Source organism: Saccostrea cucullata, unplaced genomic scaffold, assembly GCF_032062105.1.
Source record: "Saccostrea cucullata isolate Sc308-1 unplaced genomic scaffold, CSIRO_AGI_Scuc_v1 ctg503, whole genome shotgun sequence".
Taxonomy (NCBI): Eukaryota; Metazoa; Mollusca; class Bivalvia; order Ostreida; family Ostreidae; genus Saccostrea; species Saccostrea cuccullata.
This window is the reverse complement of record NW_026935642.1, coordinates 491,288-511,485: the sequence shown is the minus strand read 5'-3', so window position 1 is coordinate 511,485 and position 20,198 is coordinate 491,288. Positions and strand designations below refer to the sequence as shown.

General features: G+C 32.9%; 1 protein-coding gene across 1 annotated transcript in view; it reads left to right on the top strand.

The window, feature by feature from the left end:
* The window catches only part of LOC134243463 (uncharacterized), a 74,143-nt gene extending 62,233 nt beyond the window's left edge, over positions 1-11,910 (top strand). The window contains exons 19-37 of the mRNA XM_062725714.1: positions 57-236; positions 1,122-1,242; positions 1,556-1,674; positions 2,545-2,735; positions 2,886-2,973; positions 3,093-3,180; positions 3,252-3,277; positions 3,419-3,516; positions 4,926-5,045; positions 6,034-6,182; positions 6,931-7,066; positions 7,292-7,441; positions 7,766-7,865; positions 8,132-8,202; positions 8,317-8,463; positions 8,639-8,782; positions 8,942-9,087; positions 11,319-11,454; positions 11,673-11,910. Coding sequence (XP_062581698.1) covers positions 57-236; positions 1,122-1,242; positions 1,556-1,674; positions 2,545-2,735; positions 2,886-2,973; positions 3,093-3,180; positions 3,252-3,277; positions 3,419-3,516; positions 4,926-5,045; positions 6,034-6,182; positions 6,931-7,066; positions 7,292-7,441; positions 7,766-7,865; positions 8,132-8,202; positions 8,317-8,463; positions 8,639-8,782; positions 8,942-9,087; positions 11,319-11,454; positions 11,673-11,747 — 2,285 coding nt within the window. The 3' untranslated portion in view covers positions 11,748-11,910. The remainder of the gene's footprint in view (positions 1-56; positions 237-1,121; positions 1,243-1,555; positions 1,675-2,544; positions 2,736-2,885; positions 2,974-3,092; positions 3,181-3,251; positions 3,278-3,418; positions 3,517-4,925; positions 5,046-6,033; positions 6,183-6,930; positions 7,067-7,291; positions 7,442-7,765; positions 7,866-8,131; positions 8,203-8,316; positions 8,464-8,638; positions 8,783-8,941; positions 9,088-11,318; positions 11,455-11,672) is intronic.
* The last annotated feature ends 8,288 nt before the right edge of the window (positions 11,911-20,198 follow it).

Below are 20,198 nucleotides of genomic sequence, written 5' to 3'. Positions count from 1 at the left end.
TTACATTGTTTATATAAAATGTGAAATTTTGCCGTTTAATATATTTTTATCTATAGGTATAAAATGCCGCTTACCCACAGATTTTCATAATAGAAGTATTATCCTATCACCAAATTTGACGGAGTTTGATTACAATGTTACTATTACTATATCATGCTTAAAGGGACACCCTATAAATGGAGAAAAACATAAAACCTGTCAACTTAATGGAAATCTTCAGCTACCGGGATGTGTAGGTAGGAACCTAGATAATGTGATATAGAAGAACAATTGAACTCGATTCTAGACTATCAAGCACATGCACATGTAATAAGTACAAGTGTTTGGAAAACTTCATGAACTGCAACAGAGAAAATAAAATACATGTATGTGTCTGTAGTCTAAATGTTCAAAACAAATAAATGTTAAAGACAATTAAAGGTCGCCCGCATGGCGCAGTGGTTAGAGCTTCAGCTCAAGAGTAGGGAAGTAAGGAGTTGATAATTACTTTGCGGGTTCAAATCCCACTGTGGGACGTGGAGACCAGTCCTTCTGATGTGACCGAGGTCCCGTGCCGCAGTTGGTGCTGGCACGAAAAATACCCTTCACTGCTCCTTGGCCCTGAGTGAAGAGCATAGAAAAAAAATGGAGCTTTCCATTGGCAAGTGGTGGCGTCTCTTTGAAATATATGGAGATAACGAATATTATTCAAGATCAACAGTCCATAAAACAAGTAGTAAATAAAACACGAACCTCCAAGACATAAGAGATGGGATCAGGTGCCATGGAGGAGTGAGTGAAACATTCTTGAGAGTGATGTTGAGCAACATACAATCAATCAATCAAAACAATTAATGAAAATATCAATATCTTTTTCAAATTTCTTGCACTAAAAGTACACTTGAATGTAAAACCTAACAGATTTTATTTGATAAATGATAGTCTGTATGATGTTTTTAAGAGAATTATTACATCAGATTCAAATATATCATTACGAAATGATTAAAATTTAAAAACAAAATTATTCACAATTTTATTTTATAGGTTTCTTTTCAAGAATGACTCGTTTTCAATATTAAGACTACTTAAAACAGCCTGTAATGACAAGTTGAATTTGTACAATTTTTACATTTTGATTTCAGAGGAGAGTCAATCAATGTCATCATCATCATCATCTCCCAATGGTGTAATAGCTGGGGGTGTAGTGGGTGCAATTTTATTTGTTACAATTCCATTCATCATCCTTGTCATCATAGTTTGGAGGTAAAATATATGCTCTGTTCGGTTTTTCTGATCGATCATTTTGTTCTCATCTTCATCTTTTATCATTCATACCAAATTGCGAAATGCTTATTAAAATGATGGTTTTTGCATAATTTACACTTTCAAAACTTTTCAAAACTCGGCACATTTTCTCTTCTAGAAATGAAAAGTTCAGACATATATTAATTAATAAATCAAATTATTTCAGGTAGAATACCATTGTTAACTAACATTTAACTAAAGACAAAAAAAATTGTGAAATTATATTGGTAGTTGATAAACAGAACTTATGCACAACATATTAATGAAACAGAAGACGACGTGAAAAACCCAATTATACCAGAAAACCTGAAACCCATTCCATGAGCAGTCTTAATAATCTTGATTCAAAAGATACCAATAGAATGCTGCAGAAAGATCAACCAAAATCAAGTTTGTAATTTCTTTGTTTGTTTGATTGTTAACTCACCTGAGCCGAAGGCTTAAGTGAGCTTTTCTGATCAAAATTTGTTTGTTGTCTGTCGTTGTCGTTGTAAACTTTTCACATTTTCATCTTCTCAAGAACCACTGGGCCAATTTCAACCAAACTTGGCATAAAGTATCCTTGGGTGAAGGGGATTCAAGTTTGTTCAAATAATGGGCCAAGCCCTCTTTAAAGGGGAGATAATGATGAATTAATGAAAAAATAATGGCATCTTTTAAAAAACTTCTCCAGAACCACTGGGCCAAGAAAGATGAAACTCATTTAAAAGCATCCTCAGGTAGTGTAGATTCAATTTTGTTCAAATCATGACCCCCATGGGTAGGGTGGGGCCACAATGGGGTATCAAAGTTTAACATAGGAATGGGGATTGGGTAATTGTAATCAGCTGTAATCGACATATAGTGGACCATACAGTGGACAAATGAATACAAAGGCTATATCAATAAAAATTTTCATCTTGTAAACAACAAAACCATAATTTGTCACAAAAGCATTCTATGGAAGTGTAGATTTGTTTAAATACCTCTCCCCTGCCCAGAACCCATTTTCATAATTTATGTAAACTTTTCAATACTGAACTAATTTTGGCTTTTACCTGGCCAGTTGCTCAGTTGAGCGATGTGGCCCCTGGGCCTCTTGTTTTTTTTTTTGAAAAATTGATATGGAAATTTATAAATCTAATTGAAAATGTAAAATAAAGCTTTAAATTTTTAATATATTTTTTGTAAAAAAAAAAAAAAGAAAAGCGTGCATTATTGATAATCGATTTATGATCTTTATATATCGCATTTGCAAAGTATATATAATTTTACATGCAGTAGATGAGACATCTACCTATTACAACCTCAATAGCTCAGATGCAGAAAAGGCAAAGACGGCGCGACAGGATGTTTATTATGAATTCTCACCAAATTTAGCACCGTCAGCAACATCTGTTAAAGTTAAAGAGTTTAAAGATTTCGTGGAAAAGAAAAGGAGACAAAAAGAATACTTCAACGAAGAATTCATGGTATCTTTTGTAAAAATTGCGAGCATTATTGATATTCAATTTATGATTTTTAAGTATTTGCAATGCCAAAGATATATAATAATAATTATCTGAATTTCTTTTTCTTAGTTTTTAAAAATAATGACTATAATTTTGTTTTATTAATTTCAGAAATTTTTCACTGGACTTCAATTTCCTACGACTGCAGCTACATCCCCAGGAAATAGATCAAAGAATAAATATAAAAATATTTACCCTTGTATGAACGTTTCCATAAGTATTTCCTATGTGACAACAAAGTTATATATCTTTGAACAAATACATTTTCAGAAATACTTTATAATAACATTTTATAAATTGTTTTTTTTTTCCCTACAGATGATGACACGCGAGTAAAATTAAAAACTGACAATGAGCATTTCAAGTCGGATTTCATAAACGCTTCCACAATACACGTAGGTCTCTCTTTCATATAACTTTCTCTCTCTCTCTCTCTCTCTCTCTCTCTCTCTCTCTCTTTCTCTCTCTTTCTCTCTATGTAAAGTCCTACATTGCAGCTCAAGGTATTTATATTAAGAAGACATTTAATTATTTTATGAATGAAACCAAATTAAAGTAAAAAAAAGTGTCCCACTATATCAAGATTTCATTATTTTAAGATTACTTAAAGTTTTTTAATAACCATTTAATATTGGGTTTCATAGGACCATTAGTTGCAACAATTGGAGATTTTTGGTGGATGGTTTGGAATGAAAATTGTGAAAAAATTGTCATGCTTACTAATCTTATTGAGGATGACAAGGTAATGCAAGGTTTTATTCTTTGTTTGTTGAATCAAGATTTTATTGTTTGTTTGTTTGATTAAATTGACCTTGAAAATTTTTCTCCGATATATTGAGATGCAACTACTTGTCGTGGAAGGGCTACAAATTACTGTCATTGAGTAGTGAGGGATCTTTTCCATGCTAGCACCTGCATTTACACAAGACCTCAGTTTCTTAAACGGTCTTATCTGAAGGACTAGGCTCTACGTTCTGCAGTAGGATTCGAACCGGGGCGTAAGGATAAAATCCTTACTCATTGACTCTAGAGCAAACGGACTCAGCACTGCACCATGCAGATGACTTCTAGATTTGTAAAATAAGTTCATCACCCTTTTTTTTAAAAATTCTTTCATGTATATTGCTTAAGCTATATTCTACAGAAGCCCATTTAGGACCTATCAAAAAATATTTTTGAATTCGTTATATCGAATTTGTTATAACAGATTTATTGAATTCGTTATAACGAATTTAATCTGTTATTATAGATTTGTTGAATTCGTTATAGCGAATTTAATCTGTTATTACAGATTCGTTGATAACGAATTTAATCTGTTATAACGTTATAACGAATTTAATCTTTTATTATAGATTTGTTTAATTCGTTATAACCAAATTCTTGAATTGGTTATAACGAATTCAACAAATCTGTAATAACAGATTAAATTCATTATACCGAATTCAATGAATCTGTAAAAACAAATTAAATTCGTTATAACAAATTCAATGAATCTGTTATAACAAATTAAATTCGTTATAATTCAGATTAACAGATTAATTCATTATAACGAATTCTAGGAAATTGTTATAACCAATTAAATTCCTTTTTACAAATTCGACAATTCGTTATATCGAATTCAAAAAGATTTTTTGATAGGTCCTAGATGGGCTTCCGTAATATATCATTACACGTAGTAAATATACATTTAAAAGAAACGTTGATGCATTATGACTGTTGCAAAATGTGTATAAATTACGATCATACGATTATGGAGAGGGTTTGTATAGGTTATGCCTGCTGCCCAATCCATTTAAGTATTTCCTACATAATAAAATATGTATCAAATTAAATCATATCATAAATTACGATGATCATAAGTAGTTTTAAATTTGAACAATTATTTTAATGCTATCGAATCTTTATTAATACATGTATACAAATTTTGTTTCATACATAAACGAGGAACTCACTGTGAGTGTGATAGGTCGACAGAGATGCCTTACTTCTAAGTACCACATTTTGAGGTTTTCCCCTCTTGACCAACTTTCTTGTTTATGGGATAAATACCATTGATCACTATTCGCCATCATAGCTTCTATGAAATAATACCCGAAACGTTGACTTTATAAAATATGATATTGAACTGGGATTATTTTTCTCATTATGTAGGTTAAATGCATTCAATACTGGCCAGAAAAGAATGAAATGTCTGCCAAAAATTTGAATATAGAAGTGGTAGATGTTGAAAACTTCGCTGACTATACTATTCGAACATTACTTTTGAGGAAAGTAAGTAACATCTATCTGGTCTTTTTTTGCAAACACCTATTTAATTCCAACCCCCAGCCTACCCAAGAAGAAACTATAATTGTTACCTATATTCCTAAAACAAAAACAAAAACATTAGTACAATTAGTGCATTAAGATAAAGCACACGTGAAGGTGGACCTCAATCGTCATGACTTTAGAATGACCAACAACACAGTTTCAGAAACTCTTTGATTGCAGTCTGTATGCACTAATAATGATTTGAAAAATTCAATATTACCTTGTACGGGATTTTCGTTTTCCTGACATGTTTGTAAGACAATCTCGAGTACAATTACATTGAGCCTTTCATTAAATCGCTTTAAAACTTCCCAAATTGAATATTCCAGTGACTCTGGGAAGAAGTTATGACAATTGTTTGTAAAATACTATTGGAACATAACATGTGTGAAATCCTTGAGGTAGGTCGTAGAAAAATACTTAATACGGAACAACATTTTACAGATGTTAGAAAAATCTAAGAGGAAATTGAAACTGTTCATCTATGCTTCTTGCCTTTCATCATGAACATTATAATATAACATTGTACAACCTAGCATCTCAAACCTTTCACTATATTATCTTAGATTTTTAAAAAATACGGTTGAAATAACTAAAAAGTAGTTTTGATGGATCAATTTATTTTTTTTTATTTAATATTTGTGTTCATTCAGTAAATTTCTGACGATATTTAATCTAAAAATATACGTTGTTATCGATCTATGAAATATATATAAAGCAGAAATCTCTTAACATGAATTACTGGAAACCAACTTTTATTCGCGTGCGAGAAATATCCGAGATAGTTGGTTTACAGTAATAGTAAATCTGTCATTAGAATGGAGCTACGCTTAGAATTTTCCATCAGTTTTCATTCAATGAATTTTATTATTGAATAAAATTATGACTTCCAAGATTGGGCATATTGATAATTTAAAACAAAAATGAAAGCATGCCAATTCTGTTACAGAGTAAAGAGGAGAGAATAGTCCGCCAATTCCACTTCACTGCTTGGCCGGATAAAGGAGTACCGCTGTATGCTTCCTCTTTAGTTCACTTCCACTCTAAAGTTAAGAATACAGCATCTCCGGGTAAAGGACCCCTTGTTGTGCACTGCAGGTATTATTGAATGATCTTTTGAATTAATAATTCTAATGGTGAAAATTTAAACCTGAAGATTAACCAGTTACCTACAAAGACTTAGAAGAATCAAAATGATAACACTATCACAGCTTAAAAGTAATAAACAAAAAAATAACCTATCACCATAATTTCCTGTGCTTTAGTATATACTCGTAAGTTTAAAGTATAGGCGGACTTTGATGACGTATCTGTATGAATGAAAAATTCTCAAAGTGGACAATTAATTAATCAACAAATCTTCAAATGATATATATTAAAGGGTTAATCAGGTAAAGTGAAATATCTAACTTTTAAAATTTGGATTAAGCTTTTAATTTTGTCAAAATATTTCAAATTGCTTATATTGAATCTTTTATTCATCATACAAGTTTTGCTCAATTTCATAAAAAAAATCTCATATTTATATGATTATCACAACTCTACATACATGTGAATTTATTTCGGCGTAATTCAAAATATTTACTTGAGGCGAAATGATGAAGTCATTCAATCTATATTTTAAAAAAAATTATGTTCAACAATGCGCAGGTTCTAAAAAAATATATATTCAAACGACGATTTATCTACATCTAACCGGTTGTTGATCCTGATGCCATTTCAGTCTTCCTCCGTATTTTACATACAAGGTGTACAATGTACATATCTATCTTCGAAATAGATACTTTTGAATAATACTTTTCTTTTTTGCTTTCCTTATTATAAACATATAAGTCCTTTCTTGCAGTGCAGGGATAGGACGAACAGGGACCTTTATAGCGTTAGACTACCTTATCCAACAGGCCAAGGAGTCTCAATACGTGGATGTGTTTGGATGTGTCGAGACTCTGAGAAGACAGCGTGTTAATATGGTACAAACTCTGGTAGGTTAATGTACGAATAAAATCTAATCAAATTATACATCAGTAGGAAAGGACTTAATTCTTTAAGTATTTGAGATCATTCACTGTACCTTTTTTTTTTACCTCTTACATCAAATATTGCAGTGTAGTTGGAGATGACCAGAGTACTGGTACAAAAGATGTTGTAAATTTTATACAACGAAACTCAAGTTCGATTTTCATGTTTATATTTATAAATCATTTTAGGAGCAGTATATTTTTGTACACAGTGCTTTGTTAGAGGCTTTAATGTGTACATCATCTGATCCCTCTACGGCCGAATTCCCCAAATTATACGAAGATCTGATGAACATAGACCATAACAGTGGAAAACGAAATATTGATATACAATTTGAGGTACATTTAAACTGAAATGGCAGCAAATAAGTAATGCAAAAGCAATTTTTCTTGTGGCAAATTAATTGAACTGAAGAATAACGCCAGGTTGAATTAAAAAAAAGATCTAGATTTAAATGGATATTTTGTTGAAATCATAATGACTGTTTTAATGCAAAACAGGAATTAGGCTCGCATGCTAAAATTCTTTGCATTTTCATTTAACAACAATTAAGAGAATGCATTGTTTTGTTGGAAACATTTGATTTGGAAATCCCATGCGATATCATTTATATAGACATGCCAATTAGGTTTAATTGTATTGAATATTTATGTTGTTTTTAGAACGTGTTGTCCTCCTTGGGAGAAATTCCAGAGTCTGCTTTCAGATTTGCTAAAGAACCATTAAATAAGAAGAAAAACCGCTATAGTAATGTGTTGCCAGGCAAGTGTGGTCACACTCAGGTCGACCCTTAGACTTTTTCTTTTTTCTTTTGTTAAACTACAAATCTATTTTAGAATAGGAAATAAAATATGTAATAGCAAGTATTGGTTATGAATGACAATTAAAATGTATGATCTCGTTTATAGTTCTTATCCTTGTATTTGAAATAAAAGCGCACAAAGAATACATATTTCTAATAATCATTTGAATCACAGATATACATGTACACTTAAACGATTTTATGTACGTATATATTTTACTTGTAGTTGACAGTGAGATGCCAGACTTAAGAGATGAAGAAAATAAGCGTGTATACATAAACGCTGTATTTCTTCCGGTAATTAAACATTGTAAATTAATGTTAACTTTTTTTATCTAAACCAGTCAGTATATTAATAACTATTTATAATTTACTCGTATGTTCATTTTTTCTGAATGTTTTTTATTGTAGGCCTACAAAACAAGAAGATCTTTCATCGTGACACAAATGCCTCTCAGAGACACCGTGGACGACTTTTGGAAGCTTCTTTCTCATCAAAAAGTTTCAACTATTGTAATGCTTAACGAGACTGTACCTTCAAAGGTGAATGACAAGCAGGTTAATATATTTTTTCTCATCAGCTTTATTAAACAATTAATGTATAGTCTATAATCACACGGCATCCAAATTACCTGAAAGACTTTATGAATAGATTCCTGGGACTCTGTCATTAGTATCTGAATCATAAACCACTTCTGATGCCCAGAAACAAAGTTTTAAAAACAATTTTCAGAATATTGGAATGTACTGGCCAGAAGGATCTGAAAGTGAAGAGTATGGCATGGTCGTCGTGTCTAAGGAATGTTCGTCTACCAAGGAAAGGGATTTCACTATCATCGATCTTCTTTTCAAGCTAAAAGCCGACGAAGAGGATGAAGTATTTATACTGTTTACTAAATAGTTCATTTCTTGAAAGAATAAGCGAGCTAATGATTTCAAATTATCCTCGAAAATCAACTCGTTTTTTAACATAAAGATGGTTATTACATGTAGCATAAGAAATTGAATTTATTTATTTATGCATGTACATTTTTAGGAGAAACGAATCCGGGTTTTCAAATGCAATTTCTGGTCGGATTCCACAACTATTCCGTCATCAATTCTTTCTTTCCTAAAATTGATAAATGCTGTAGAGTTACACCATGATGGGCACAACACAGGCCCACTTGTTGTCCACTGCATGTAAGAAAACAGTTTTGATAAAATATATTTTTGTGGAAAACATTTATATATTTTAGTGCGAGTGGTTACGCGTTAGCATCCTTACGGAAAACACATACTTAGGTTCTCAAACGATAAACGTACTCTAATTTTAAAAAAGAAATTTATACATGCAGATGTTTCAAAATATATTTTTTTGTCACCTGTCACCTGCCTTAACTGAAAGTGGCTTCAATGAGGAGTATTATTTTCAAATTGGGTCTGTCTGTCCGTCCATAAGTCTGTCTTTGTGTCTGTTACACTGTAGTTTCCACAACATATCTCGAGAAGTCTTGAAGCTTGTTTTTGCAACTAAATTTTACATAACAACTCTCTGTGGCCTAAGGAGGAAACCATTTGATTTTGGGGTCAGAAGGTCAAGTTTCAAGGTCATAAATCAGATATTTTGTCTTTCAATACTTGTTTCTACGTGATATGTCGGTAAGTTTTTCAGATGTTACAAAGAATTTTTTTACCACAACTCCCTATGGCCTACGGAATACCCTTATTGATTTAAAGATCAAAAGGTTTAAGTTATAATTAAACATTTTTTGTATGTAGAACTTTGGTTTCTGGGCGCTCTCTCGGGAAGCTTTTTTAATTGAATATACACCTTGACTTTCTGTTGTCCCCACAGTCTCTTTTCAAGTGGCCCTTCCGTCCCCCCCCCTCCACATATATTATACAATTAAAACTGACGCAATATTAATCTTAAAAATCACATAAGAAAGCGTTGAAAAAGTCCTTTATTAACATTAAGTAAAAATGGTCAATATTTTTTAACAATCACGATAAATTCAATCTCGCTCTTTCAAAAAGACATTTGATTTTGAAACTTTGCTTACAGTTCTAACGTCCTTTTTAGCTCACCTGAGCCGAAGGCTCAATGACCTTTTCTGATCAAAATTTGTCCGTCGTCTGTCGTCGTTGTCGTAAACTTTTCACATTTTCATCTTCTTCTCAAGAACCACTGAGCCGATTTCAACCAAACTTGCCACAAAGTATCCTTGGGTGAAGGGGATTCAAGTTTGTTCAAATGAAGGGCCACGCCCTTTTCCATTATGAATTAGAGAAAAATTAAAGGCATTTTTTAAAAATCTTTTTCTCAAGAACCACTAGGCCAGGAAAGGTGAAACTCATGTGGAATCATCCTCAGGTAGTGTAGATTCAAGTTTGTTCATATCATGACCCCCCAGGGGTAGGTTGGGGGCAAAATGGCCGATCAAAGTTTTACATAGGAATCATAGGAAAAATCTTTAAAAATCTTGTTCTCCAGAACCACTGGGCCAGGAAAGATGAAACTCATATGGAATCATCCTCAAGTAGTGTAGATTCAAGTTTGTACAAATCATGACCCCCGGGGGTAGGGTGGGGCCAAAATGGCCGATCAAATTTTTACATAGGAATATATAGGAAAAATCTTTTAAAATCTTCTTCTCCAGAACCACTGGGCCAGGAAAGATGAAACTCATATGGAATTATCTTCAGGTAGTGTTCTTGTGGAAGCATTCTCAGATAGTGTAGATTCAAGTTTATTCAAATCATGACCCCCGGGGGTAGGTTGGGGCCAAAATGGCCGATCAAAGGTTTACATAGGTATATATAGGAAAAATCTTTAAAAATCTTTTTCTTAAGAACCACTGGGCCAGGAAAGATGAAACTCATGTGGAATCATCCTCAGGTAGTGTAGATTCACATTTGTTCAAATCATGACCCCCAGGGGTAGGGTGGGGCCAAAATGGCCTATCAAAGTTTTACATAGGAATGTATAGGAAAAATATTTAAAAATCTTAATTTCCTGAATCACTGGGCCAGGAAATATGAAACTCATATGGAATCATCCTCAGGTAGTGTAGATTCACGTTTGTTCAAATCATGACCCCCGGGGTAGGGTGGGGCCAAAATGACTGATCAAAATTTAACATAGGAATATATAGGGCAACCTTTTAAAATTTTCTTTTCAAGTATTTCAAAGCCATGGTTAGTTAAATTTATATGGAAACATCCTCAGGTAGTGTAGATTCTAGTTCGTTCAAATTATGATCCCCGGGGGGGGGGGTTGTTAAAATTCAAGCCCCCCCCCACCTCAGTAAACTTTCAGTTCTGATCTGATATGTGCTTTTTCCTATCCGATGTGCTCAGGTGAGCGCTGTGGCCCCTGGGCCTCTTGTTTATTTCATTTATTAGATTTATATTTAACTTTCTTACAATAGGAATGGGGCAGAAAAAAGTGGATTGTTTTGTGTATTGCAAGCGGTTTTAGAGAGAATGAAAATAGAGCAAGATGTTGCAATACATTCTGTTATTCAACAGATGCGCAGCGTGAGACCAAGTATCATCCCTAATGTTGTAAGATTATAGTCTAACTTATCTTATTTTAGATAATTAAGAAAATAAATATAATAAATTCAGTAAATGATATAGGTAAAACAAATGGCCATGGGTACATTACATGACAGACAAAATACGACCAATGAAGACATTTTATTACATTGGTAATTGAAGATGGGGTTAAATTCATTACTATGAATTCTACTTGATATCCTATTTTTTACTTTACGTTTTAGGAACAGTTCAAATTTTGTTATGATGTTGTCATGGAGTTCATGAAGCAGTATGATGCATATTCCAACTTTCAATGACAAAGAAATAAAAAATTGACCGGACTACTGAAAGACATTTGCTTATTATATAAATTGATTTGCATATAAAACATTTTATTTTTTACCGGTGCCTTGTGCCATTTATATATGCTTTTTATAATATTTCGTTTGAAATTATCATTTAATTTGAAATTGACCTTTGTATTTTCTCAATGTTGTTTTATACAATGTGAGAATAAATTGAATTGGAGGAACGGAAACACAGTGCATTTTATGTTTTACAACAACGTGACAGGTTCTGGATGCCAAAAAGCATTAAAAGGGGGATTAGAAGTCAGTTTTTCTGCATAAACAATCGATCAAACCAATGATGTGAAATTTACTGAATACTGTTTAAAAGAAGAGAAGAACATACAATATGATCTTGCTTTAGACACCAACGACAAAACAGATTCGGGCAAAGAAAAAAAAACCCGAGAAACAAAGCGCTGTGAAGACAAGTGAAATATAAGGCGATAACGAAGTATGCAAATAGGAGCAGAGCTCCAGAAACATCAGCATACATGTCCAAGAACGAATTCGATGTCGATATCGTATGGAAATCGATCCTGACTAGAACCATACATTGAAAATACTGGATACCATGTATGCGACTTGCATAAATAATTTATTTTTAAAAAATGAGTTGGAACATAAATTTTATGCAAGGCCAAACATGAAGTCGGTATAGATTCACCTTTGGTATACATATGTGAATAAAATGACAATCGAAGGTTTAGGGGTTGGTATTGTGTTGGGTAGATTTACCATGACAATTTATTTCAGATTCCTCATAAATCAAACAAACAATATGGATGTTTTTTTGCTTGTTTAATATGGCGCTTCTGGCCGCGATGATAATTTACTGGGTTACCACAGGGCTGCCCCACAATCAACAATCAATAAAACAAATGTGACGACCCAAATCGGGCGGATCATGCACTGGGTAGGTCACAAGTGCATGAACGTCACCAATGCAATAATCAATCAAATTCAATCAATCATTAATCAATCAGTCAATCAATCAATTCAAATATCAATCAAGTCAATTACTTGTCAATCAATCAATTATTAATCAATTAAAATATCAATTAAGTCAATAAACAGTGGAATGAGCGTAAGAATATGTGTTGCACTCGTCTAATTGCGTTGATGTGCGACGGAATACGCAAACACTAGGAATTCCAACCACCATAAGGTTGAAGTGGACGCTATCCTTAACAAGCAGTCGTTACGGTATAGGTAAAACGGAGACTTCATCACCGCGACATTGGTTAATGTGGACGCTTTACCCAACAGGCAGTCTTTGCAGAATACGCAATCATATAGAATTCACTTTGCAACACAAGTTGATGAAGAAGCTAGATCAAGCAGGACACCATTTAGGAAAATTGGAGCACAATCCTCACTACTACATGGCTGTTGTGGACGCAGGACCAAGCAAGCAGTCTTCATCTGCAATGACATAACAAGAACAGCAGTATTTTTTCTAAAACAAGAGGAGGGTGGATGGGAAAAATTAAAAAATTGCAACAATTCAACTTCATAAAATTTTCTATGACCTTACCGTTTTATCGAATCATCGAAAAAGGAAGAGGAGGAAACAACTATACATTAGAATCTATAAAAATAGACATAAATTATCCAGAATGATACGTTGTGACTAAGGGTGAATATAATATATATCTGAAAGGACTTAAGATATCCGAAATGGAGGGACATAGGGTTACTGAAATAAACTCACTTATCCGAGACCAGGCTCGTATAAGTGGTAGTAGTAGTAGAGTATCTAGTTATGATATAGATGTGCCTGCAGACTGCGTGATTGTTTTTATTTTAAGCTCATCAAAATATATCGTGTCGAAATTTAAAGTGAGAATAACCATTTAAATAACAAGACAATATCTCCTACAGTTAATCTATTAATTCTTGCTTTCAACAAGAAGGGACATGACCAGTCTTTATTCAATTCATTTTTTTTTTATTAACACCCTCATGGTGCATATTTCTGCCCCTGTATGCAAAATAAATTATGTTAACATGCAAGCAAAAAATGTCAGCATGCACGAACATTATGTAAGCATGCAAGATACAAATCTTATCAGAGAATATAATTTAATTTTAGTGTTGTTAAATTTACTAACTAACACCATTATCTGACAACATGCTTACTCCTCCATGTCATGTGATCCACCTCTAATGTTCTGGAGGTCCCTGTTTGCTTTGTTCCTATTTTTAGGTCACCTGAGTAATCTCAGGTGACCTATTGCTATCCGTTTTCGTCCGTCGTCGTGTGCTCGTGCGTCGTGTGTTAACATTTGAATATTTTCATCTTCTTCTCTGAAACCACTGCCTCAATTTCAACCAAATTTGGCACAAAGCATCTAAGGGTAAAGGGTAACTAAAAATTGTGAATTTCACACGGGGGCCTCAGGGATGGGGCCAAAACCACTAAAATTAGTGCAATCTTTAAAAATCTTTTTCTTTACTCCTGGACAACAAGCAGTCAAAGTGTTTGCATGGTTGTAATCAGCATTTAGTCTTCTACCAAAATTGTGAAATTCATGGCCCTGGGGTCAGGGGTTTTAGTGCTAGGGCGGGGCTAAATAGATTATATAGTGAAAATGCATAAATACTTTGAAAATTTTCTACTCTGCTCATGGGCATTAAATAAACTGAATAAGTATATAGTTATGTTGAGTCAACCAAACTTATGAATTTCATGGCCTTCTTCTCTGCACCTGGGCATTAAATAAACTACGTACATAGTAATGTTGAATAAGGTTGTGTCTTCCAAAATTGTGAATTTGATGGCCCCAGTGTCAGGGGTTCTGGTATTAGGGCGGGACTCTTTGGATTATATAGTGATTATATAGTGCTCATGGGTATTAAATAAACTAACCAAGTACATAGAACTTATGTTGAATTAGGCTGCCTCTTCCAAAATTATGAACGTCATGGCCCCTGGGTCAGGGGTTCTGGTGTTAGGGTGGGGCTATAATGATTGTATAGTGTTAGGGTGGGGCTATAATGATTGTATAGTGAAAATCATGAATTCTTTGAACATCTTTTCCTTTGCTCCTGCTTAATATGCCAATGATCTAATTACATATTTAAGGCCAGCATTTTATTTTTAGGTTTGCAAACCCGCCGCTAGAGTTTTTGAATTTTCAGGAAAAAAAAAAATTTTGTCTTTCCGATGTCAAATTTGAATCGGGATCGAGATTTCAAATTTACCATATCGTACTTCCGGTTTTAAGATGAACATGGCGGGTTAACAGATCTGCAAAGTTCATAGCAGCACCATAGTTTGGTTTAGTGTAAAAATGTATTGATAGGAATGCCATTCAAAACGTTTCACCCCTTTAGAGGACAAATAAAATGCTGTCGACTTTGTTGCACAATTACATACTGGTGAGATAATTATGTATTCGTATACAAAAGTATCTGTAATTTGTAAATTATTTTCTTCCCACAGGTTTAAAACTACCCGTGGTAGCTAATGCTAGCGGCATTGTTTAGGTCTCTGTTGTAGCTTATATACATTCTAAGCATCTTTCTTCAGAAAAAGATTGCTTAATTATGCATCAGATGTAATAAATAAAACTATGAGAGAAGTTAAGTTCATTTGAGGTATAAACAATAGCCTTAAGAAATAAAAAAAATCAACTATTTAAAAGCAAGTATATACAAATATATACAGACATGTAGTATCGTTTGTGACAGCCAGAAAAAATATTTTACACTTAATTGAAAAAATGTTCACCCTACTCCCCAGTACACTCCCTGTCTATTTTTTTGATTGGAATTATAATGTTAGGTATCAAGTAGATGTTATTTTTAGAACAATGTCTACACATTCACCCGAGTAACACATATTAATAAATGAAGATGTATTGAAAGAGTTATAAAGAATTGATTTTTAAAAATATATTTCGATCAACATCACAAGATTTATATCACTGGCTCAAACCTGGCAGATGATGTTATAAACAATTTAATGTTCTACTTTTCTATTTGTAACCAATATGTGTCCAATGGCAAGGATCCTGTTAGGATAGCATTAAAAAGAAGCAAAGATGAATGTACAAATGTCAATAATTAATTTATCCCCCCCCCATTTTTTTTTAATTTCCTCCTCCTATGCGACTTTTTCATTCAGATGTTCGTAACTAAATCTATAAATTAAAAAATACTGGCCTTATGATGAAGAAAAGTACCTTTATCAAAATGGATAATTTCAAGGCCCCTTGGTCGGGGGGGGGGGGGGGGGGGCTTACTTTGTCTAAAAATAAATTGATTGCTTTGAAATCTGCTCTTTGATAAGCAATGGTGCCTCTTTTAAAATTAAGCATTTCTTGGCTTTTGGATTAAAACACAAACCAAATTCAGTTGCTTGAAAGTTGTGTTGCATGATACTCAGGTAACCTATAATGCCCGTGGGCCTCTTGTTAATTGTTTTATGAACTTTTGATTTTGAATACTGTTCGTTGTCTTAATATATTTCATGCATGCAAGATACAACATAATTATGTTGATAAGCGACTTTTCTATATTAACATGCTAGATAAATATGTGAACATGCAAGATAATTATGTAGATATACAACTTACTTGTGTTAACATGGTACATAACTAGTGCTAATTGTAACGGGAACCGTTACAGATGTTCCCCAAACGCTCCCCAACTCCCTTTTGGTGCCTTATTCCCTGTAAGCTTGATTAAATAAGACAAACGCCATACATTTAAGACTTTAACAAAGTTTTACCAGAAGTATTCAATTTAAGCATTGCACGCATGCGCATCTGAACGCATGTGCGTAATGACCATATCATCTTGTCTACACTATTGATATATTTTAATATACTAAATATTACAGCATTAAATCCAAAAATATGTTGAATCTAGTGTATTTGGAATTTTACTCATTTCACGTGCATGCATATGCATGATGACCATTCCCTGCTGTAGGAGTCTATAATATCTATCTATGTTCTGAATCCCATCTTGTTTGGTTGAAAATCAAGGGAGTTATAGCCATTTAAAGTTTCAGCCAATCAGATTGCAGCGCACGTGCATGCGCGTGATTTGATAAAAATTATTATATATCATATTGTAGGATATCCTAAAGCATGCCTTTGTTTTAAATTTCAAAGCATTTTGTCAAAAAAACAAAAAAGATATTGAGATTTTTGTTTCAACCAATCAGAGCGAAGCGCACGTTCATGCACGTGCAAGTATGTTCATGATGACTATATCTTCTTCTAGGAGTCCATTATGTTTGTCTACGTTCTAAATCCCATGCTGTTTGGTTGAAAAACACGGGAGTTATAGCCATTTAAAATTTGAGCCAATCAGATTGCAGCGCACGTGCATGCGCGTGATTTGATGAAAATTCTTATATACCATATTGTAGAACATCCTAAAGCATGCCTATGTTTTAAATTTCAAAGCATTTTGTCAAAAAACAGAGAAGATATTGAGATTTTTGTTTCAGCCAATCAGAGCGAAGCGCACGTCATGCAAATTTGACAGTATCACACTACTAATCTATCCTTATATAATGAGATTCAAATCATTTCATCAAAAAATGTAAAAGTTATAGCTATATTAAGTATATCAGCCAATTCACTCATTTCACGCGCACGCACGTGCATGCGTATGCGCGCAAAATGACCTTCGTTCCGCACACCTACGCTACACACCTATTAACCCTAAAAAGGTTTTAGCTCAGTTGGGTGAACAGTTTCTGAGAACACTCGCGGACAAAAAGTACCGGAGAACAAATAAGAAAAAAAATAATAATAATAAGAAACAGAGTAAAAACAATATGTTCCCAAACTCCGTTTGGGGAACATAATTATGTAGACATGCGAATTGTTTATGTCAACATGCAAGGTAACTATGTTAACATGCTTATGTTAAGACTTACGTTCTGAACAATCGACTAAATGAGATTAATTGCATTATGAGTTTCTTCAAAAATACATCTGAAATTTTATGCTTGTCTTTCGTCTTATTCTTCGAAGCATATTGTAATTTTTTATGCATTTCACAAAGTACATACAATATGTACATTGATATGTACGATTTCCAGGTTTGCACCTACAAACAACACATTAATGAACATGGAACTCATTGTTCCGTTATTTAAGGCTACTTATGTATGAAATATTATAACCTAAATACTGTCTATGAGGACATTAGCATGTTTATCCCCCAAGACAGCAAATATTTCTCGAGGCGCAAACGAGGTAAATATATGCTTTTGAGAGCTTGCATTTGTCAAAAAGTCAGTAAATAAATATTCTATTATACCGAAGCTGATTTTACTTATATAACATCACTATCTACACGTCACAATATGGATAAAACCGGAAGAGATCGGATATGAAAAGGCGAGGAAACAGAATCCTGCTGCCGGTAAATAGTTTGATGACTATTTTACAAAAAGCAAATAGGCACAAAAACCATTTCACATTAGGGGCAATTTAGAAAAAATAGCATGTTTCTTTGTCATATTTTTATACAGTAACGATTCAAAGAGGTATAATAAATGGATGTAACTAACAATACTCAAGCTATAAGGTCTATTCAAACAATATATACTTTTTCGATGTAGAAATTATAAATGAAAGTTTTTATAACCCTTAACTTTTTTGTTGAGTGTATTTTAGCATCTCATACCCCATTTATACGACGAAAATTTGCTTATGTGTGCAAATTTACATATAAGTAAATCTACATACGTAAGTAAAAGTTAATTTGATTCTCATATTTTCATATAAATTAAGGAGATGGATAGATTCAGAATTGTGAATTTTTATAGAAAAGGGTTTTTCCTTACTGTTTGGGTATAAGTCTTATCTTTACGACTAACTTTTAAATCTTCCTCACTGATTTCTCGGTACAACTTAATTAATGACTTCAAGGAGAAAGAATGGTATAAGAATTTACACACGAAGAAGCAAAACTTATTAAAATTATCAATATGAGTTGCAAGATTGACATGGGAAAATTTTGCTGAAAATTTATAATCAAGCATTTCAATGATAGAAAAATAGAACATTTATAAACTATAGTTGCTCATATTTGCGATGGAAGAACTTTTATAAGCTTTAATTAAAGCAAAATGACATTATTGTCGTTCTGTGCATTATTGATCTCTTATATAATGCTATGTATTCGATTGTATAGAAAAATTTCTCCTTATGAACTTATATATGAGTAGCTTGCCTGAATTAAATTCAAAGAGGTATAATAAATGTATAAAACAAACAATATTCAAGCTTTAAAGTCTATTCAAACAATAAAAGGAGTAGAGCAAACACGGGTCTTTATAAACATCAGATATTGTACCATCGAGGTGTGAGCATCCCCTGCAGATCGTCAACACCGGTCATGTGCTTCATTTTATGATCGGGAAATAAGTGAAAAATTCAAGGACAATTCAGTCTATCAAGAAGTATGAAAGAATGAAAGTCACCATGTGACTTAATGACATATTGTTTTACTGACATTTTGTGGTCAGATTATAAAATTCATGCGGTATTCCTGTACCACAATAACAAAATTAACATACGTATTGCCCCGTAGATTTACCCGACCCACGTATTTGTAGTAAAATGTAAACATGACTTTCATGTACTGCAATTTCTTTATCACATAAGACAACAATTCAAAGTATGCTCTAAAGTGTTCAATAATAACTAATACCAAACAAGGTAGATGTCAGTTTCAAATAAGTCATCAAATCAACTGCATTATTTTCAATATTTTTTTAATTTCCAACGATATTTAGCTTCTGTTGTAATATCAACTTACGTACATACGTAGCATTCATCAGTTATAGAATTGTTTAGTAGAAAAAAGTTGTATAACTACAGTACAACTTGGTTCATATGAAGAATTATTGTCTTAGTCTTAAGCAAAAATATAAATGTACCCCTTATGTTTTCTATTCTGCCATTTATCTTTATATATGATATGAGTTAAGGCTTACATTAGAAATATTTTAAGCACATGTATGTACAAATATTGAAGTAATACAGTGAAAACTGTCTAATCCGACACACTGCTAATTCCGACGTGAAATTTCTTTCCATTTTACTACTTTCCATGGTTTTTACACTATGCAATCCGACACCCTGTCTATTCTGACACAAAATATGTCTCTTAGTGCATGTCGGATTAATATTAGACAGGTCTCACTGTAATATTGCAAACACCTTGACAAACACCTTGACAATACATAATTATTCAAATTTCCAAAGAAATATTTTCTTTACTATAAAATTACCGATCAGACCAAATACATTAATGTATAGATCCAAATTAAATATTGCAAGGTTTACGTTAACAGTACGGAAAAGGAAGTAAATTTATTTTCAGGAAATAGATCAATGCAGGAATTTGCAGAACTATGTCATTACATCGTATAACGTATATAAT